The sequence below is a fragment of the Aquarana catesbeiana genome, linkage group LG02 (genome assembly GCF_042186555.1).
Source record: "Aquarana catesbeiana isolate 2022-GZ linkage group LG02, ASM4218655v1, whole genome shotgun sequence".
NCBI lineage: Eukaryota > Metazoa > Chordata > Amphibia > Anura > Ranidae > Aquarana > Aquarana catesbeiana.
This window is the reverse complement of record NC_133325.1, coordinates 243,135,172-243,154,212: the sequence shown is the minus strand read 5'-3', so window position 1 is coordinate 243,154,212 and position 19,041 is coordinate 243,135,172. Positions and strand designations below refer to the sequence as shown.

Here is a 19,041-nt window from a genome sequence, read left to right as displayed (position 1 = left end):
GAATTCTTCACTTCTATCCACTCGCATCTGGCCAGATATTCAATTGTACAGAAGGGCATCCAGAACCAAACTCTGGCACTCCTGAGCTTTTAAACACACAACATATAGCTTACATAAAGAGAAGGAGAGAAGAGGGACCTCTCATAGTGTAGCATGTATAACATTTATTAAGAACAAAGTAAAATTGCACTTACACTAAGGTATAGCAGTTTCAGCATTAAAATGAGAGTGGAAATGCCGGTTTGCTGTCCTCCTGCGTTCCAAATGGTGGAAGTGATGTGTCTTGGAAGTCCCACCCAAAGCGTTTCATCAGCGTGCCTCTGACGTCATCAGGGGACATTTTAGACCTATTATTTACCTATATGTGCGCATTACAGCAATTGGGCTGGGAGGTATTGCCACATCCCCCGTGTGAAAAGCAGAAGTAGGTATGGTGCTGCCCTTATGGCCCTTATAGTTCTGACTTCACTCCGAGTGATTTCCATCTGTTTGTACCCCTAAAAGAGTTCCTTGGAGGTCAGCATTTCAGCACTGATGACCTTTCTATGCTGAAGTTTTATGCATTAGTTGAATGCTGGGATAAGTGTATAAATGTAGCAAGGGGCATATGTCAAAAAATAAATGCAGTTTCCACTCCTTGAAATTTGTACTTTTATTATATAAACTGAAAATTCCCAGCTTGATTTGAACTCCCCTTGTATAAATAATGTCACCTGGTTGGCTATGGAAGAGACCAAACACATGGGAAGAAGGGATGGGCATGCAAAGCAACATAGGGGAACTCACCATTTTCACAAGGAACTAAAAATAGTGCTAATGCTTTAACATTAGATAAATATTTGTAGATGTGTCTACTGTATATTGGGTGTATTAATGCAATATGGTTCCAGTCCTGGTCCACAAAAAATCTACTTATCTCAAGATCAAGAATCAGGAGAGGCCAATGGTGGACAGGTTACAATAAAAAAAGCCCCCATCATGTATTTATATATTCAGAATGTGTATACATTCACAAGCCAAAGGGGTTAATACTTAAAATGTATGTATATGCCTGTAATTCAATCAGTACTTATGACTAACTCCTATTTAAATTACCTTCTGTTTAAAGCTTGTTACTCAGACTTGGCCATTCGGTGCTGAAATCTGCAAACTAGTCCCATTTCTGCAGAAGTCTTCAGTGGGAATCACAGTCCTTAGCTTGTGTGCACTCATTATTGATAGGTAAATTTCTTTTTATCATACATTGTTTACTATTTGAATTAAGATGACTTTTTTGTTCTGTTTTAAGCTGTCCTTACATGAGCTGATTTTCACTGGAGATGATGTAATTTTTATTTATTTTATTTTATTTATTTCAGGTACTTATATAGCGCTGTCAATTTACGCAGTGCTTTACATATACATTTTACATTCACATCAGTCCCTACCCTCAAGGAGCTTACAATCTAAGGTCCCTAACTCACATTCATACATACTAGGGACAATTTAGACAGGATCCAATTAACCTACCAGCATGTCTTTGGAGTGTGGGAGGAAACCGGAGTACCCGGAGGAAACCCATGCAGGCACAGGGAGAACATGCAAACTCCAGGCAGGTAGTGTCGTGGTTGGGATTCAAACCAGCGACCCTTCTTACTGCTAGGCGAGAGTGCTACCACTACACCACTGTGCCGCCCAATTTTAGATCTAATGTTCTACTACTATAAACTGATCTGTATACAGTAAGTTACAAATGACACCTAAAGCCCAACAATATCAGCTATGCCTGCACAATAAGTCCATATAGGCTTCAATGAGGTTGTATATAGAGGATCTCATTTCATTGTATAGCCTCATTTAAGTAAATGCACAAGCATGGCTTGTGTTAAAAAGAATTTCTGCAGAAAGTATGGAAACACTGGAGCAGGCCACTATTGTGACATGAAGGTACGAAAGCAGCTGGGTTAGGTGAGTTAATGTAGATTAGGAGGATGCGAAAGTGTAGGCTGGTTTTAGTTCATAGAAAGGTACAGTTGCATTGATTTTTAAATGTAGCAATCAATAAAAAACGGAATCAAACTCCATTCAATAACAAGTCAGGCTAGAGTGTGGTTGCTAAGGGTTGTGTCAATTAAGATATATATTGGAGCATTATGTGGTTTCTAAAGATATAGAAAAGCAAAAGCTGGTCATACACAGCCCAATATTTGCAAGGATATGGCCAGTTTTTGCATTGCTTGCAATAGATGGGTGATATCAGGTCAAACAGGGTTTCTCTAATGCAGTGTTTCTCAACTCCAGTCCTCAAGGCGCACCAACAGGTCATATTTTCAGGATTTCCCTCAGTTGAAACGGCTGTGGTTATTACTAAGGCAGTGAAAACTGATCAAATCACCTGTGCAAAATAGTGGAAATCCTGAAAACATGACCTGTTGGTGCGCCTTGAGGACTGGAGTTGAGAAACACTGCTCTAATGGTTCAAAATATGTGAATCTCACTATCAAAAGGGCTTAGTATAGCATGCAAAGATTTTAAATCCCTATGCGCTGCATTCATCCACTGGTCTAGAAAGTCCCAGTCATATACAGTATGACCTGCCTGTTGTTATCAGTGAGATATTTAGCTATGACCAGCTCCACATCCAGTGCAGCCATTTTCTTTATAACATGTACTGCAATTTTGTGAACAAAGAAAAACATGGGTAGAACCATAGAAAATCACATGTCTCACAAAGTTTTAGAGACCGTAAGATGTTTGCATATCCTGGAAACCCCTGAAACCTTCTGCATTGGCTGACAGCAAAAGAGACACAGGGGTTGATTTACTAAAGGCAAATAAGCTATTAATTTTGCAAGGGAAATTCCACTAGAGCTTGGTGAATGTGGTGAAATTTCACTTTGCAAAAGATACCCAATCATGAGCAAGGAATTTTGTTTTTAAAACAGCAGAGCTTCACCTCATTTGCTAAGCTCTAAGGAAACTTCCCTAGCTGAGTTAACAATCTATTTGCCTTTACTAAATCAACACCACAGTTAACTAATGAGATGAGGACTTTATAAACTTTTTTAAAAGTTTATAATTCATGTGTAGAATTATTGGCACTTAAAATATTTTAAGTGCGCATTATTGCCTCTAAATCTGACCACATATGTTACAATAAGTTGCAATCTCCTTTAGATTTAGCAGCAGCTTGCAATATAAATGTGTAATCTATAGTCATTGTACTTTACAGTAGATCTGCCAAAACTATGTAGCAGAATCTCTGGCTAAGCAATCCCCCCAATTTGTTGTCAGGTAGGCTCTTCAGCTAAACAAGATTGATCAATCAGATTGTGAGATGCATGGCCAAGATAAATGAGATTATACAAACAATTTTCAATCATACTACAATGTATATGGCCAGTTTTAGTATAGTCCTGACCTGATACTTGTCCAAGTGCTGGCAAAAGTATGGTTACTATAAAGTGATTGTAAAGATGAATTTTAATTAAAATAATAAACATGTTATACTTACCTATAATACCATTGCACAGAATGGCACCGAAGCTCCTCTTCTTGGGTCCTCTGCCAGCATTCTCCCAGCTCCTCCTCTTCTTGGTGCGCCACCATAGGAAGCTGCTTACTATTGGGGTGCACCTTTGGGTTTGCTCCTGAGGCGGCTGTGTGTATCTATTAACACAAAGCCCAGCTCAGCCCTGCGCTCTGCTCACAGGATTTGAATGACAGCAGTAGGGTACAATGGCTCCTGCTGCTACCTCTGTGAGCACAGAGAGAGGAGAGAGCTGCTGCAGATGGGCACAGTGCTGGATTCAGAATAGGTCTCAGGAAAGTATACAGGGGGTAGGGGAGACATAAATACAGGGATATTTTTACCTTAATACAGGGAATGCATTAAGGTAAAAATGTCCAGCCTTTAGAACCAAATTAAGAGATAAAAGTGAATGAAAATAATCTGTGGGGATGTGATATATATCTATATATAGTGTATTGGTTTTCTCACTGCTCAATATTTTCTGTCCATGTAGATATAGAGCTGCAGTATCAAGTAATTGTATTGGTGGAAGTAGAACATCCAAATTGACTCTGCTAGAAATTGCATTTATCTGGGTTTTATCAGTTGTGCTGGCTGTGCCTGAGGCCATAGGCTTTGATATTATCAAATTCAACTACAAAGGACATAGCATAGAAACGTGTATGCTCCTTCCAGAACAAAAATCATCCTTTATGCAGGTAAGCTGTGTTTTATTACATCTTGCACCCATTCATATATTATAAAGGATATCAACAAGAATTGATGTTCTAATACACATAGATCTCTGCATTAGGGTGGATATTAAAGAATATTTTGACATGGTTCTATCAAAAGGTTTGCTTACATAAGCAATGTTGTTAGTAGCACACATATATCCCAGTTTACTGAAAGATGCCTTTCCCATTTTAGTTCTACAAGACCTACAAAGACCCATGGCTTTTCAGCTTCTATTTTTGCCTTCCTTTGCTTGTGACAGCAGTCTTTTATACTTTGATGAGTTATCAGTTATTATGGAAGAAACGTGGACTGGGGATTTCAATGAATGACCACTTTAAACAGGTAAGTAATAAAATAAATTAAATATTTTTTTGTTGTTGTTTTATTTTGGATAATGTGGGGAAGAGTTAAGCCGCATACACTGAAAGCTCAGGTCGGAGCGGCTGTACTAATAATCCGATGTTAGTACAGAGATCTCCCCTGCTGTGCTATTGTGTTCTGACAGGGGGATGCCCCCTGATCGGGAGCTGGTCAGCAGACCTTTTTCGCTCATGACCCTTTGACGGACGTTTCTATTGAACCAGCCAATGCCACCCGACATTCTGCCTGTGTGTACTAGGCTTTGGGCTAGGTTCCCACTTGAGCTTGATCTTCATTAAGCGTGTTTGGAGCATTTTCTTTTGTACATCTGTGCATTTTTCAGAGGTTTCAGGCTTAAGTGCTTTTGTTTTAGCAAAAGGAAAGCTAGTTACTAATAGAAGGAGAATCAAGAAATCACGCATAAAATGTGTGTTAACTGCATTTTTTAATATGTTCCTATTGAAGTCTATAGGGACAATAAACATGCAACTATGCCCCAGTGAAGCTCCTCTAGTTATTCCAGTTTCAAGCAACAAGCTTCAAGTGACACAACACTCAAGTGTAAATGAGCACCATACAATATAATACCAATCCTGTTGTTCTTCTAGAAATGTATTTTTAATCACTAGGTGTGTACTAAGCTTAAGGGCCTCTGGTTTTTCTTTTTTACTATTGTCTGTGTCCTTGTTGTGAAAATCAGATCCTTTTTTTCTTTTCCTGGTGGCAGTTGTCACCAGACAGAAAGTGACGAGAAATCCCACCAATATGGGGACACCTGTACCAGTGACAGCTTTGAAGGTGTGATTTCCCTTTATTTTAGGAAGACTTCCTACTCCCACTTCTTTCTCTGTCTTACAACAAGAACAAAGTGCAATTCTCCTCAAAGATGTTACATCAGATGATAAAAACAAGGGGTTATAGGCCTTGCTCGTTCTATTTTTAATTTGCAAATTTTCGGGCTGGCATTCTGCTTTAATAGCTGTACCATAAATACAAATATCTAAAAAAAATGTTAGATTATTGGTTTTTCATAGCCCATGTCTTAAAGCCTTCTTCTATTTGTGGTGATCATTATTTTCACATAGAGCCTGTTTAATTTAGCTGTTAGAATTGCAAGTATAAATGAGCCTGTGGAGGTGATCACCAATAAAAAAACAGAGACATTGTCAAAGGCTTAAATCACAGTGGCTAACCCGTAAACTCTGGAATGACCCATGAATATTTGGATAGGTGTTAACTACTCTGTATGTCATGCTGCACATTCCCCATTCCAGACTGCCTCATATTTCCATGCTGTTCACTTCAAATTCTGGCTACCTCATTCTGTTTTTGTTACTCTACATTTCATATTTTGGCTGCCATATTCTGTATTTGTTTTGCTGTAGATTTCATCTTCGTTCTCACTTCATTTCATACAGCATGCTGTACATTCCCTATTTCAGACCACCAATATATATATATATATATATATATATATATATATATATATATATAATTATTATTATTAATAGTATTATTATTATTATTATTATGCAGGATTTATATAGCGCCAACAGTTTACACAGCGCTTTACAACATTAGGGCAGACAGTACAAATACAATACAATTCAATACAGGAGGAATCAGAGGGCCCTGCTCGTTAGAGCTTACAATCTAGGAGGGAGGATCAAGTTATACAAAAGGGTAATAGCTGTGGGGGATGAGCTAATGGAGAACATAGTGCAGTTGTTAGATGGAGGCAGGATAGGCTTCTCTGAAGAGGAAAGTTTTCAGGGATCGCCTAAAAGTGGATAAATTTGGAGACAGTCTGAAAGATTGGGGTAGGGAATTCCAGAGGATAGGCGAGGCTCGGGAGAAGTCCTGGAGGCTGATATGGGAGGAGGTGATGAGGGAGCTAGAGAGCAGGAGGTCTTGGGAGGAACGGAGATGGCGATTAGGTTGGTATTTTGAGACTATGTTAGTGATGTAGCTGGGGGCAGAGTTGTGGATGGCTTTGTAACTTTTGTTAGTATTTTGAATTTAATTCATTGGGTGAGTGGTAGCCAATGGAGAGATTGGCAGAGAGGGGTAGCAGACACTGAGCGGTTTGTGGATGAGTCTGGCAGCAGCATTCATGATGGACTGAAGGGGGGATAGTCTATTTAAAGGTAAGCCAATGAGGAGTGAGTTGCAGTAGTCAAGGCGAGAGATAACCAGGGAGTGAATCAGGAGCTTTGTGGTTTCACTGGTTAGAAAGGGATGTAGTTTAGAGATGTTGCGGAGGTTGAGGTGGCAAGCTTTGGAAAGTGATTGGATGTGGGGCCGAAAGGAGAGTTCAGAATCCAGGATAACACCTAGCACCCTGACATGTGGGGATGGGTGGATGGTTATGCCATTGCTCTTGACAGAGAAGTCAGGGGAAGAGGCACGTGGGGGAGGAAATATTATAAGCTCGGTTTTGGACAAGTTGAGTTTGAGGAAGTGGTGTGACATCCATACAGATATGTCGGTTAGTAAGTTAGTGATGCGTGAAGAGACTGATGGAGTGAGTTGAGGGGTGGAGAGATAGATTTGTGTGTCATCAGCATAGAAATGATATTGAAAGCCGTGAGAGGCTATCAGCTGACCCAGGGAAGAGGTGTAGATTGAAAATAAAAGAGGTCCAAGAACAGAACCTGGGGGGGCCCCCGACAGAGAAGGGAAGAGGAGTGGAGGAATATATATATACGTATATATAAGTTATCCTGTACATATCTCATTCCGGACCACCTCATTCCATATGTCATGTTGTACTTTACTTATTCCAGTCCACCAATGTGTATTTCTGCCTCCGGATGCATTTCTGAGAACTTCTGATTGGGTTCAGCTGGCACAGTTCATTAACCCATTATTGATGTGCACTGGTAGGAGTAGTGATTGTTTGGCTGACACCTGTGTCATTTGCTCTTTTAATTACTTAATGGGAACATAATTTGCTGTGGGATAGTTAGTCAAGTCAAGATTTCTATATTTATTTATTTTTTTAAAAGAGTTTTTTGTTAAAATTAGGTATATTATTTTCCTTGACTGTATCTGCTCTTTTTGCTGTTATACTGTATTATGGTTTGGGTTTTTCTGTATACATTTAACCAGGCAGATATTACCCATGACATACTTAGGGTACATGCATACTGTAATGAAAAAAAGGCCAGTTCTTTTGGCAGAAACAAACGCCCATTTAGAGCAATTTTGTGCAGGCATTTAGGAGCACTTAGTGCCTCTAACCATCCTACTGTGCATGGATGCATAGGATAACATTAGTTGCTTCTACAGGCAAAACGCTTAACTCCTCAAAAAACAGAATTTGTTTAAAGCCAATGTGCATGGACCCGTAAAGATTTCTTTTATGCTGTTTTCTCACATGCCATGGTTATAGTGTGAACTGTTAGTGCTCTGTGACTTGAACATGGGATTAGGCAGAGAGATGCGAATTTCAACTGACAATTTGCTGCCTTGTCAGTTGCTCTAGTGGTAACTTTATTGAATATCATTAGGCTGTAAAAAACACAGAAATCAATGCAGTTTAGTAATTGCTTTAAATTTTGTATTTATCTTTTAGAGGTGGGATGTGGCTAAAACTGTGTTTTTCTTAGTTCTTGTCTTCGCCATATGCTGGCTACCCCTGCACCTCAGTCATATGATCAAGTTTATATTTTATGATTCTGAAGATGTCAAGAGATGTGATCTTCTCAGGTAAAACCAAATATTCTTAATGTGTTTATTTTTTAAAGCAGATGTATTACTGTCAGGAACAGAACTTAAAATGGGATTCCAGCAGAGGATGCATACAGTATAACATAACCTGTTAAGGGGTTTACCATGGTGCAGAGTATGCACTGATTAGTACCCATGGTTTGTATTGTGCTGCTTATGACAGTGTTATTATATGTACCTCTTATGAACAGCAAATATTAAAAAATAGTCTCCAGATGGCAGCCATGGAATCTTAAAGTGACTGTAAATGCTCACCTATTTTCTCTTAAAATTCTAAACATGTTATACTTACCTGACCAAAACCTATGCACAGAGCGGTCCTAAACCTCTACTTCTGTGGTGCCCTGCCAGCACTCTTAGCTACTCCACTTCTGGGTCTGCCCCCATAGCAAGCACTTGCTATGGGTGCAGAACTATGGGCTTGGTCCTGAGCTGAGCTTAATGTGTCCATAGTGCGACTTGACCCTGGTCTGCTCTTCCCTCACATGATTTGATTGTCAGCAGCAGGAGCCAATAGCACCTGCTGCTGCCTCTGTGCCTGTGAGGAGAGAGAGACTGCAGAGATGTTGTTCTCGGGCACAGCACTGGATCAAACGAGGAGCCATGTAAGTATTTGGAAGAGCTGATACTGGAAGTTTTTTTTACCTTATTACATAGAATGCATTAAGGTAAAAAAAAAACAACCTTATGCCTTTAGAACCACTTTAAGGTGTCTTCCAGATCTACACTTGCATCACCGCTCAGTCTTGCCTAGGTGGCTTTCATGCACATGAAAACTTAAAGTGGAATTTAGCTTAGTGAATGTGGTGAAAATTCACTTTGCAAAAAATACCCAATCACATGTAAGGAAAGTAAAAAAAAAAAACTGTATTTTTGCTTGCATGTGATTGAATGATGCAGGTTAGCAGTAAAGTTGTTCACTGAGTGAACAGGCTATTTACCTTTGGTAAATCAACCCTTGTATGTAGTTAAAGGCCTTTTAAAATAAGTACTTTTGGAGTTGTGCATGCTTCAATAGGTACTGAGCTCCCAGCAACTGTCCCTGTAAGAATTTCATATGCCTGGCGATGATATCACATTTAAAAATAAAAGTTTCTTACTATAGAAACAAGGTAAAATAAAACATGTATGTTCAGAAATTCTCTAGATGGGAAGGGAGATTTGAGTTAAAATTGGTAAGGGCCTTTAAAATGTAGTTAGTACTTTTATATTCATATTCTGCAAGGGTGGCAAAATAAATTAGGTAGGATTGCTAAATGCTGAGCATTAGTATTTTTAACGATAGTGGGCATTAGTACTACGCTTTATACAAAAATACAGGATATTATTGCCGAGTTACTACTGCTGAGCATCATTGTTTATGGCAAACATGCATTTTTTAGTGATGCCTTTTCAATTAACTTAAATAGCACTAGTAATGCAACTTTTCAAAAATGTAGCATGCAAGACTTTTTCACCACTTTTTTTGGTGGGGACAGATTTTATAAAACAGTATTTTTTTTTTGTACATTCATACATTGTGTCTTCCATGAACCAAGCCTAAATGCCCTATCTTGTAATTGGTCTAATCTCAAAGATTATTCACCAAGCAAGCTGGCTAAAATGATCTGACACACATGGAGAGTGAATTAATGGGAGAATCGACAAATCTATACAGTATCAAATACCTTCTTAAAATATACAGTACCATAAAAGTAATTCATTAGTTACATCAAAAATACTGTAACATTCATGTATTACTTTGTAGTAAAAATTAAAAATTTTTACTACAAGCTTGTAACTGTATCTTGTCTTCTTGGATTATACTAAAAATACTACATTAATTAAAAAAGTTTAATATGTGACTTTGACTATAGTGTCTGTCTGCTATATAAAAATGACAACAAACTACTTTTTTTTTTTCAATTGCAGCTTTCTGCTCCCGTTGAACTATGTTGGTATAAACATGGCCGACTTAAATTCATGCATTAATCCTATTGTGCTTTACTTAGTAAGCACAAAATATAAAAATAGTTTTAAGGTAAGATTTTACAAAATAATTATTACTTCTAACATACATATATAGTATTGTTTACATCCCAGGTGAATTCTTGCACTTTCTTTATAGCCCTGTGTCCCCAAAATGTTATGGTTTGAAACTGATTTATGATTGGAAATTTATAAAAATTCCTCTTTTTTCACCCTGCAGTGCTCTAGGCTGGCAGAGCTGAGTAAAAGCCTCACCTCTCAGGACAAGTCTTCTTATACTGATTGTATTACAGAGTAGGGGTGGGAGTGTGTCTGACCAGTTCTGTTACATTCTAGATTTTACTAAGTCTAACTCTGGAACCTATTACAGTCACATTTAAACTCACTGCACAGCTTCTGTTACAGGAAAGTTAGACTACCAAAATGTAGGTTGTTAGTACAAAGTATCTGACTGCATGTGCATATCTATTTGTGTCACCTCAGTTGGGTTCTATACTCAATAAAAAAAAGCTGTGTGTATAAAAGGTAACATATGTTTATGATCTTCAAAAGTTTTTAATTTCAAATTTAGAAATATGCAAGTGCAAATTTTGCTTACTGCATCCTATTGCAGCTGTGCCTAAAGCAGAACTTCACTCAAAAAGGGATTTTCCTCTCTTCCTCCATATTTGAATTTTTTTTTTAAGGGGGGGGGGGGTGAGTCCCTGGTTTTGGCAGGTACCTGCTCCCACTTCCGTTGTAATTACCTAGGCAATCTAAGCAGACGTTCAGTCCCCCTCCCTGCCCGTAACCTTATGGGACATGTTACAGGTCCCAGGAGGCTGCGGGACCACTCGCAATGCACAGCACGGCTTTTCTAATTGCTGAGGGTACACTGCTGAATAGGATTGCTTTGTATGTAATGACTGTCTGTAATCTAATGTTGTTGGTGACAGGCCTTATTCCTTGCTACAGGACCAAAAATGTATGGATCATATTTTTTTTTCCAAACTGTGCGTCATACAACAAAAATAAGACATGCTGTAAATAATGCATGTTATATAATTTTTACTGAATTTAATTTACCAAAAGTTTATAAAAATATAAAAAAAATAGTTCCATTAAATTGTAATTTGGAAGTCCAGTACAGGATGTAGTTCATGAGATTCGACTTAAAATAATATCACGCATGATTTCTGCAACCATTTTTCACTACTACTTGGCAATTAAGTGATCTTATCTAAAGCCTACCATACATGTTACAATTTACCTGTACAGTTTACGTACAGTCTTCCTCAGGTTTACACTAACTATATAATATGATGACCTAACTAAACTATCCAGTCAATCTGTATCCAGTCAGACAGGCCCTTGCAACTAAAGAATTGTTGGTAGATCTAAAAAAATTGCAGTCAGACTATAATGTTTGTGAGCTTAATGTTTGCTCGTGGATCTACGTACATAACAACTACTGCTCTAACTAAGTTCTAGGTGAATAATGAGAAGGCATTTTAGTAAAAATAAATAACCCCTTGTCTTGACAAGATGCTACAAGGCAAAGAGGGCATCTAATATATCCAATTTGTATTCTAAGATGGTGGTCCAAAAATTGATGCATAAATATTATTGTTACTTCATTAAAGTGTATAAAAAGTCAGAAATGTTTTTTTGTTTCATGTAAAATTTAGAAGGTTTAGAACCTTTGTCAGGTTTTAAATACTGTATCCCTGTGGGGAAATTTGTTCTCATGTGTGACTCTGGTGACCATTGGGATCGGAACAGAAAATGATGGGAAATCCAAGTTTTTGGAGATTTCACGGGAACAGGTGGTGAGGGAAATCTTCCAAAACTCTAAATAACTGTCTAAGAGGGGTATATTCTCACTTTAAAAGAGATCTCTGCTGACTTCCTGCTGTATGTCTGGGAGAATATATGAAGGGAAATCTTCCTGATAGGACAGAGACATTAAAAAAAACCTGGTTGTGGTCTTAACCATTCCCTTCCTGATCTAAAACAAGACAACATGTATTGGTTTATATACACATTACAGTACTCCTGAGGGTATTATTATTTACACTCTATTGCCTAATACACACAATAAGAAAATTACACTGACAGAATGAAAGATTTTCACGTAATTAGTATAGTATTTGTATGAAAAAAATCATGTGTCTAAGACTTTGCATGCTCGAAGATGAAAGAATATACTACAATACAATACATCACATTACACATACAGTTGTATTCTGTCTTAAGAGAATTTTTGTAATTTTATTAACCTATTGGTTTTCAATATGAGACTAGCATGCAAAAAAATGGACTATCATTTGTCCGATATTCTTATCGTGTGTGCTAGGCATTAAATATCAGTGGCTTTCAGTTGCTTCCCTATACTTTTATTACATATCATGCTTTGCTGTACTAACCAAAAGTATATGTTTCTGAACTCTAAAATGAATATTTGAATATTTTGATTTTCTGTTCTAAAATATTCTTGCATCTAACAGCCAATTACATAAAAGTATCAACAATGAATATAATATTACAATGTTTTTATTCATTATTTTCCTTTCAGTCATGCTTGCGCTGTGGTTGTCAACCCAACGAATCAACAAATATTGAAAATAGGCAATCCTGTATAAAATTTAAAGGCTGTGATCATGCCTATGAGACTTTTTCTCCAACAACTAAATCCATTCTTGTTGAAACAGAAGATGTGTCCATATGAATATTTGTATTCAAGATCAAAAGGAAATTCAGAAAGGACTGGGAATTCTGAAGATTGGCAATGTGAGAACTTGGAACCCTTTAGAATAGGCAAAAAAACACTTCAGTAGGTCTGCACCTAAATGGCACATTTATGACTACAAGTTGCATCTGGTATTTGTAAATGGCAAAGATAATGCTGCATTTTTTAGGTATAATAATACAGCCAATGAATAGGCATGCAATCAACTGCCAACACCTTGGCTCGTGCAAGCCCAATAGAAGAAGAAAATAGATATCTGAATTAAGGTCTGCTGTCAATTATTAGTATGGTGACCTGCTGGTGGTAGAGTTCATGGCAGGTTAACAGAAGCTAAGAGAACTACACTAGGTGAAAATGTAAGCAATTTGGGCCAAGCAGGTCTTTGGCGCAAGCTATCCTTATGATGTCCCTTTGCTCTTTAATGCTGAAAGACAGGCAGATATAACAGACACAAATTAATGCAGTCCTGTATTTATCACTACATCAATACATCTGATTAAAGCTTACAACTAATATGCTTATATTCTGCCTTTTCTGGTCCTACCCCACCATGACCATTCTTAAGAGATTTTTATAGAAATATTTTTTCTTTTTAATTATATACTTTATTTTAGACCCAGCAGTGTCATTTCTGAGCCTCTCCACTTCTTTATGTAATACAAGAAGATCATGGCTGTTGGGAAGGACTGGCAGTGTAATGTACATAGGTTCCTGAAAACATCACAGCACCCTGGCCCAGTACACCTCTCAAGACCCCTAAGGGTACCCTGCTCCATTATACCTCTCAAGACCCCTTTAAGCATCCTGCCCCCAGTACATCATTTAAAACCCCTAAGTCCTGATTAAAGCAGTGGGCAGGCTCTTGGGTGGAATTGTGTAAATATTATAACGCATTAAAGACTGGATGCCAGTCTGGAGGAGAGGATGTTACTAGGAAGACTTCATTTTTATGTAGACCACCCTAAGTAATGACCAAATGTAAAGTCCATGACTGAAAGAACCAATACACAACAAATATAAATGGTGGGCAAGAGACAATAAGGCTGAGGAGGAAATGGCTGTACGTTGCTCTTCCAGTCAGGAATTGAAGCAGGCTTTATCTGACTTAATTAAACTTGTAATGCACACTATAAGAAGCTTACAGTTTGTTGTGAAATCAAAGTAAGCAAATTCAGAACCGGAAAGGAGCCTGTACAACTATGAAATACTGAAGGTAAGGCTGGAGTTTAATACAGAACAGAGCTCCGAGATCTCTCTGAGCTGAGAGAAAGTATCAATACAATGAGCCAATCAGTTATACTACTGTGCTCAGGTACCAACAAAAAACCTGCTGATAGGAGGTGTGCTGTTCTATTTTCACTGTCCAGTCACAGCCTAGGTGTGCAGGGGGGACATGACTTGTATATGTTAACCAATCACAGCAGAGAAAATTCAGATCTTTCATTCTGCTAGACAGGGCCATATTTTGAGGCAGAGATGTGTAAATCTAAGGATTCGATGGATAGAAATACAAATGCTTTGACAGGTAACATTGTTTTTATATATGTATATCAAATGTTTATGTAGCTGTTTGTCTGGAGTTAAGCTTTAAAATATGATTCTTTTTTATCTATTTCGGTAATTAAAATACAGTGAAATAAGCTTTAGGACTGGTTCACACTGGAACACGGTGCTGGAAAGGTGCATACCATGCATGTTTCCCACACTGCATGTGAATGCAATGCCCCTGCGGTACATGAAAGGATACCATTACTTGGTAAATTGCTGTACCATGTGGTTGGGTACAGCATGCCATGAAAAAGCAGTGCTTGTACTACTTTTTTTCATTGTCCATTGATATGAATAGGCTGTCAAAACAGAATATGCAGGGCCACAACAGGAAAGCACATGTTCTAGTTTTGAACCAGCACCTAACCTTAAAAACAAGCCCCTTGTACTGTACTTTTTGAAAAATATTAAAATCAATAAAGTATTTACAGAAAATTATATTTTTGTTAGTTTTGGATAGAGAATGGTAGGAAGAGAACTGTTTCTTATCTTACTTTGAGAGGTACAGTATGCTCTCACTTACTTGAAGGAAAAATCTTCATCAGCAACACAGACAGTTTAAGTAGCGTACGGGAATACTACCACACCTGTCAGCTTTTTATTGGTGTGTGCCCTCACTTCCTATCTGGTAACAAATTCCCACTGGGACAATAAGTGGGGTAAATCTCTCCAACAGAACCCTAGATAACAATGGAATCCCAAAGGGAGTTCTAATCATTTTCTAATCAATCAAAACCATTTTGGCTGGATGTACCATTTATTTGTTGTGTACATAGCTTGTGAAGAATGAAACAATATGATATAAAATGTGCGTTCAATTGCTTTTCATTTTGTCATGTGTTACAAAACAATTGAAAGGCAGATTTTACAAGTACTTGGAACTTAGTGGCTATTTCTCCTGCAATCAGGCTCTGAGGAAGAAGGTATCCCTTCGAAACATGTCAGTCAGCAGTGGTTCTTAAGTCCTCTCCTTCACCATCTGGAGACTGTTGTACCTAGATTGACTGCTACCATTTGGAGGCTTTTTTCAAAATGAACTTCACATATTTGTGAGTAGTTTTTAATGTTTTTACAAATAAATGTACTAAAGGATAATGCACAAGGCTGGTGCACCCTCTTTTCTTTATTCCCTCCCTTGATTGCTAGGATACACCTATCCTGGAGGGCACCAAGGCCTGAGGAATTATCCTTTGAACATTAGATCACCCAGATATCCAACTTATGCACAAGAGTATTTGTTTGCTACATTTTTAGATTTCCATTGGTCATGGGGATGTGTTCAATGTCTGCGTCTGCTTTAACATTTTTTTTAAACATTTTTTTAAAAGCCAGGGTATATTTTAAAAAGTAATACGTCACATCCTCCCCATCAACAATATAGCAGATATCCATTTACAGTATTTAATGCCTGTTCACACAATAGTGTGGTGACTGCCATTTTTCAGCACTAGAAGAACACCAATCACCACTAGAACACATAGAATACAATTGTTTCCTATATGCCCTGTTTATACTACAATGCAGCCCGCACGTGTGGTGCACAGTGGAAGGGACCACATGTCACCGCACAGCAGTGTAAAGCACCATGCTGCTGTGCAGTGACATAAATGAAGCTAACACAACAAAAGGGAACTGTGTGATGCGCTGAAACAAACTTTATGCCACCTCCTTATGCTGGCTCACTGCCATCAAAATAGACCACTGCCCACATGCTAAACTGATTCAGTTTAGAGTACGGGCAGTGTGACAAGGCCCTTAGTGTCCTGGATATTTCCTTCAAGGATTTTTGATAATTTGCAACAAATACTGATTCCATAGCGCCTGCATATTTTTTATGTATCTGTGAAGTACATAACATATTTAAATGTCAACTATGTTTAAATTGATGGGAGGTACTGTGATACAAATAGTTAGAACAGGTGGTTGGAGAAGAATGTGATCCACAGGATTTGCATTTCTGACTTTGGGCTGCCACATTGGTGGCTCAATCATGGAGCTGCATGTTGCAATGAAGATTTAGAATGTATAATGAAGAAAAAATGGGGCACAGCTACAAGTGCAATGCTATATAGGAGTGTATGCCCATCTACATGCCTGGGTATAAGTCCAAAATCACCACAACACTTACAAATGATCGTAACTAGTCTGAATCATTAATCTTCAAAAATAGAAAAAGCATCCGTGCTTGAGCAAAATGGATAGTTAGCCAATAGATGTTAATGGTCAGGGTCCACAACACATACAGATCATTGTCAAACAACCTGCATTAGAGTCAAATGATCTCAACTTTTGAATTCAGCTTGCTATGTGATCTGTAAAATGTTTTATCTGCAATGATGTGCTAACTAACCATACACCTACCTGTAATCAAATGATATTACGTATTTAAATCTAAATAGTAAAATGTAAAAAATGTATTTTTGGATAATTGATAGATTAGCATTCAGTAACCAACCTATCAGAGTTGACAAGACATGCTAAGCAAGTGGATATTTTTTACTGATTTTGTACCTGGACAGGTTTATGCTACAGTAAAAACGGGTAAAAGCAAAATTATTTAACAGACAATGTTAATTTTCATAACAATTTTCCTCATGTATTTTTATTTTATTCTATTAAAAAATCTATTTAGAAAAAAAAAATCATATATGTGTCTTTATAGAAATTTTATAACATTGTATATGCAAAATACATGTCAATAAAACTATTTTAGTTACATTTTGTGGTTGTCTTGCTTTCGTAAAGCCGGTAAAGCTAAAAGTGAGATGATAATATCATGGGACAGCAATTCATAAGACTTCAAATTCATGCTTTAAAGAGTAAATAGCAAGTAGGACTATGATGTTTTTCTTTTAACATTACAGGTACTTACATCCATTATGCTGTAGCGTACTGCTGTCCAGAATGTACAACGTACATTTCCTCAAATTGTTGTTCTTCCACACAGGAAGTAAAGTGTAGGAAAAGAATCCAGCTAGATCTGCATGTATAGTTTACCACCTGGTATCCATGTCAGGGATGAGATGTACACAAGCAAACACAACTCATTCCTTGGCTGTCCACAGAGATCTGTGCTCCAGCACACACATGGGCCATTCCATGGCAGTAGTGATATTTGCACCCAAAGCTCACTACACAATATCCATTCCACAGGGGAGACCCCACACAAGCACATACAGGGAGTTATTTACGAAAGGCAAATTCACTTTGCACTACAAGTGCAAAGTGCACTTGAAATTGCACTGAAAGTGCACTTGGAAGTACAGTTGCTGTAAATCTGAGGGGTAGATCTGAAATGAGGGGAAGCTCTGCTGATTTTATCATCCAATCATGTGCAAGCTAAAATGCAGTTTTTTTATTTTCCTTGCATGTCCCCCTCGGATCTACAGCGACCAAGTGCACTTTTAGTGCTATTTCAAGTGCACTTTGCACTTGTAGTGCAAAGTGGATTTGCCTTTCGTAAATAACCCCCACAGTTTCCTTCCTGGTATCCATAACATGTATGAGATCCTTGGAACCTTAGATGAGCCTTGTGATAACATAAGGATTTAGGAGATATTACAGTAGGTTCAACTGACAAAGCTTTAGTACAAGAATATGTATCTATATTTTAGACAGATGACTGCAATTTCCAAATACCATAACAAAAATGTATTAACCATTAAGCCAATCATATTTTGTTTTACAATAGTCAGTGAGTGTAGGCAATGAGTAAGGGATGGTCCACCCTGGTTCCTGTACAGAGCCTATTTCAATTTACCATAGCAAATTAGATATTTTACATAGTAAGTTCCCAGTAATGACATTAAACTTTGTACAGTCTACTTTTTTTTTTAAGATTTTTTCTTTTGCACAGTCAGGTTGTAATGTGTATGACCATATTTTTCACATGTTCAGTGTACCCATATTTCTATTAAGTTTAAGTTGAATACCAAGGAAGAAAACACACAGAAAGCATTAGATGCTGCTAATAACAACGCAAAAAACATAATTTAGCATAATTTGTGCCTGACTTTATACTGGAATTCAATACATTCTTGAGGCTTTCTCTAGTCTATTACATTAACAGAGTAACCAAAAGACCGGTAGGCAAATACTACACTATCTCCTACCAGGGGCGTACCTACAGGGATCAAAGGGGTTGCAATTGCGATCTGGCCCCATGCTGTAGGGGTAGGTACACCTGGATAGGAGGAGCAATGGGGGAAGTTGCATATGGGGAACCAATCTCTCCATTTTCCTCCTGCAGCTGCTGAATGCCCGTGGGAGGGAGAGGAGGAGAAGCGGGCATTCATCAGCTGAAGGAGGAAAATCAAGAGATCGGTTCTTCTATATGCAGCCACCCCCACTGCTTGTCCTATCCAGCTTCTTTATGCTGCCCACTGTGTGCATTCTAGCTCCTCTGTGTTTTTTACTGCCCTCACCCCTCATACCTGTCATGGATGGAGAGTGGGGAAAGGGGCCAGTAAATGTGTAA

General features: G+C 38.0%; 1 protein-coding gene across 1 annotated transcript in view; it reads left to right on the top strand.

The window, feature by feature from the left end:
- Window positions 1-17,282, top strand: part of EDNRB (endothelin receptor type B) — a 43,227-nt gene extending 25,945 nt beyond the window's left edge. The window contains exons 3-8 of the mRNA XM_073614350.1: window positions 1,109-1,221; window positions 4,005-4,209; window positions 4,421-4,570; window positions 8,166-8,299; window positions 10,232-10,340; window positions 12,843-17,282. Coding sequence (XP_073470451.1) covers window positions 1,109-1,221; window positions 4,005-4,209; window positions 4,421-4,570; window positions 8,166-8,299; window positions 10,232-10,340; window positions 12,843-12,995 — 864 coding nt within the window. The 3' untranslated portion in view covers window positions 12,996-17,282. The remainder of the gene's footprint in view (window positions 1-1,108; window positions 1,222-4,004; window positions 4,210-4,420; window positions 4,571-8,165; window positions 8,300-10,231; window positions 10,341-12,842) is intronic.
- Window positions 17,283-19,041: the final 1,759 nt, after the last annotated feature.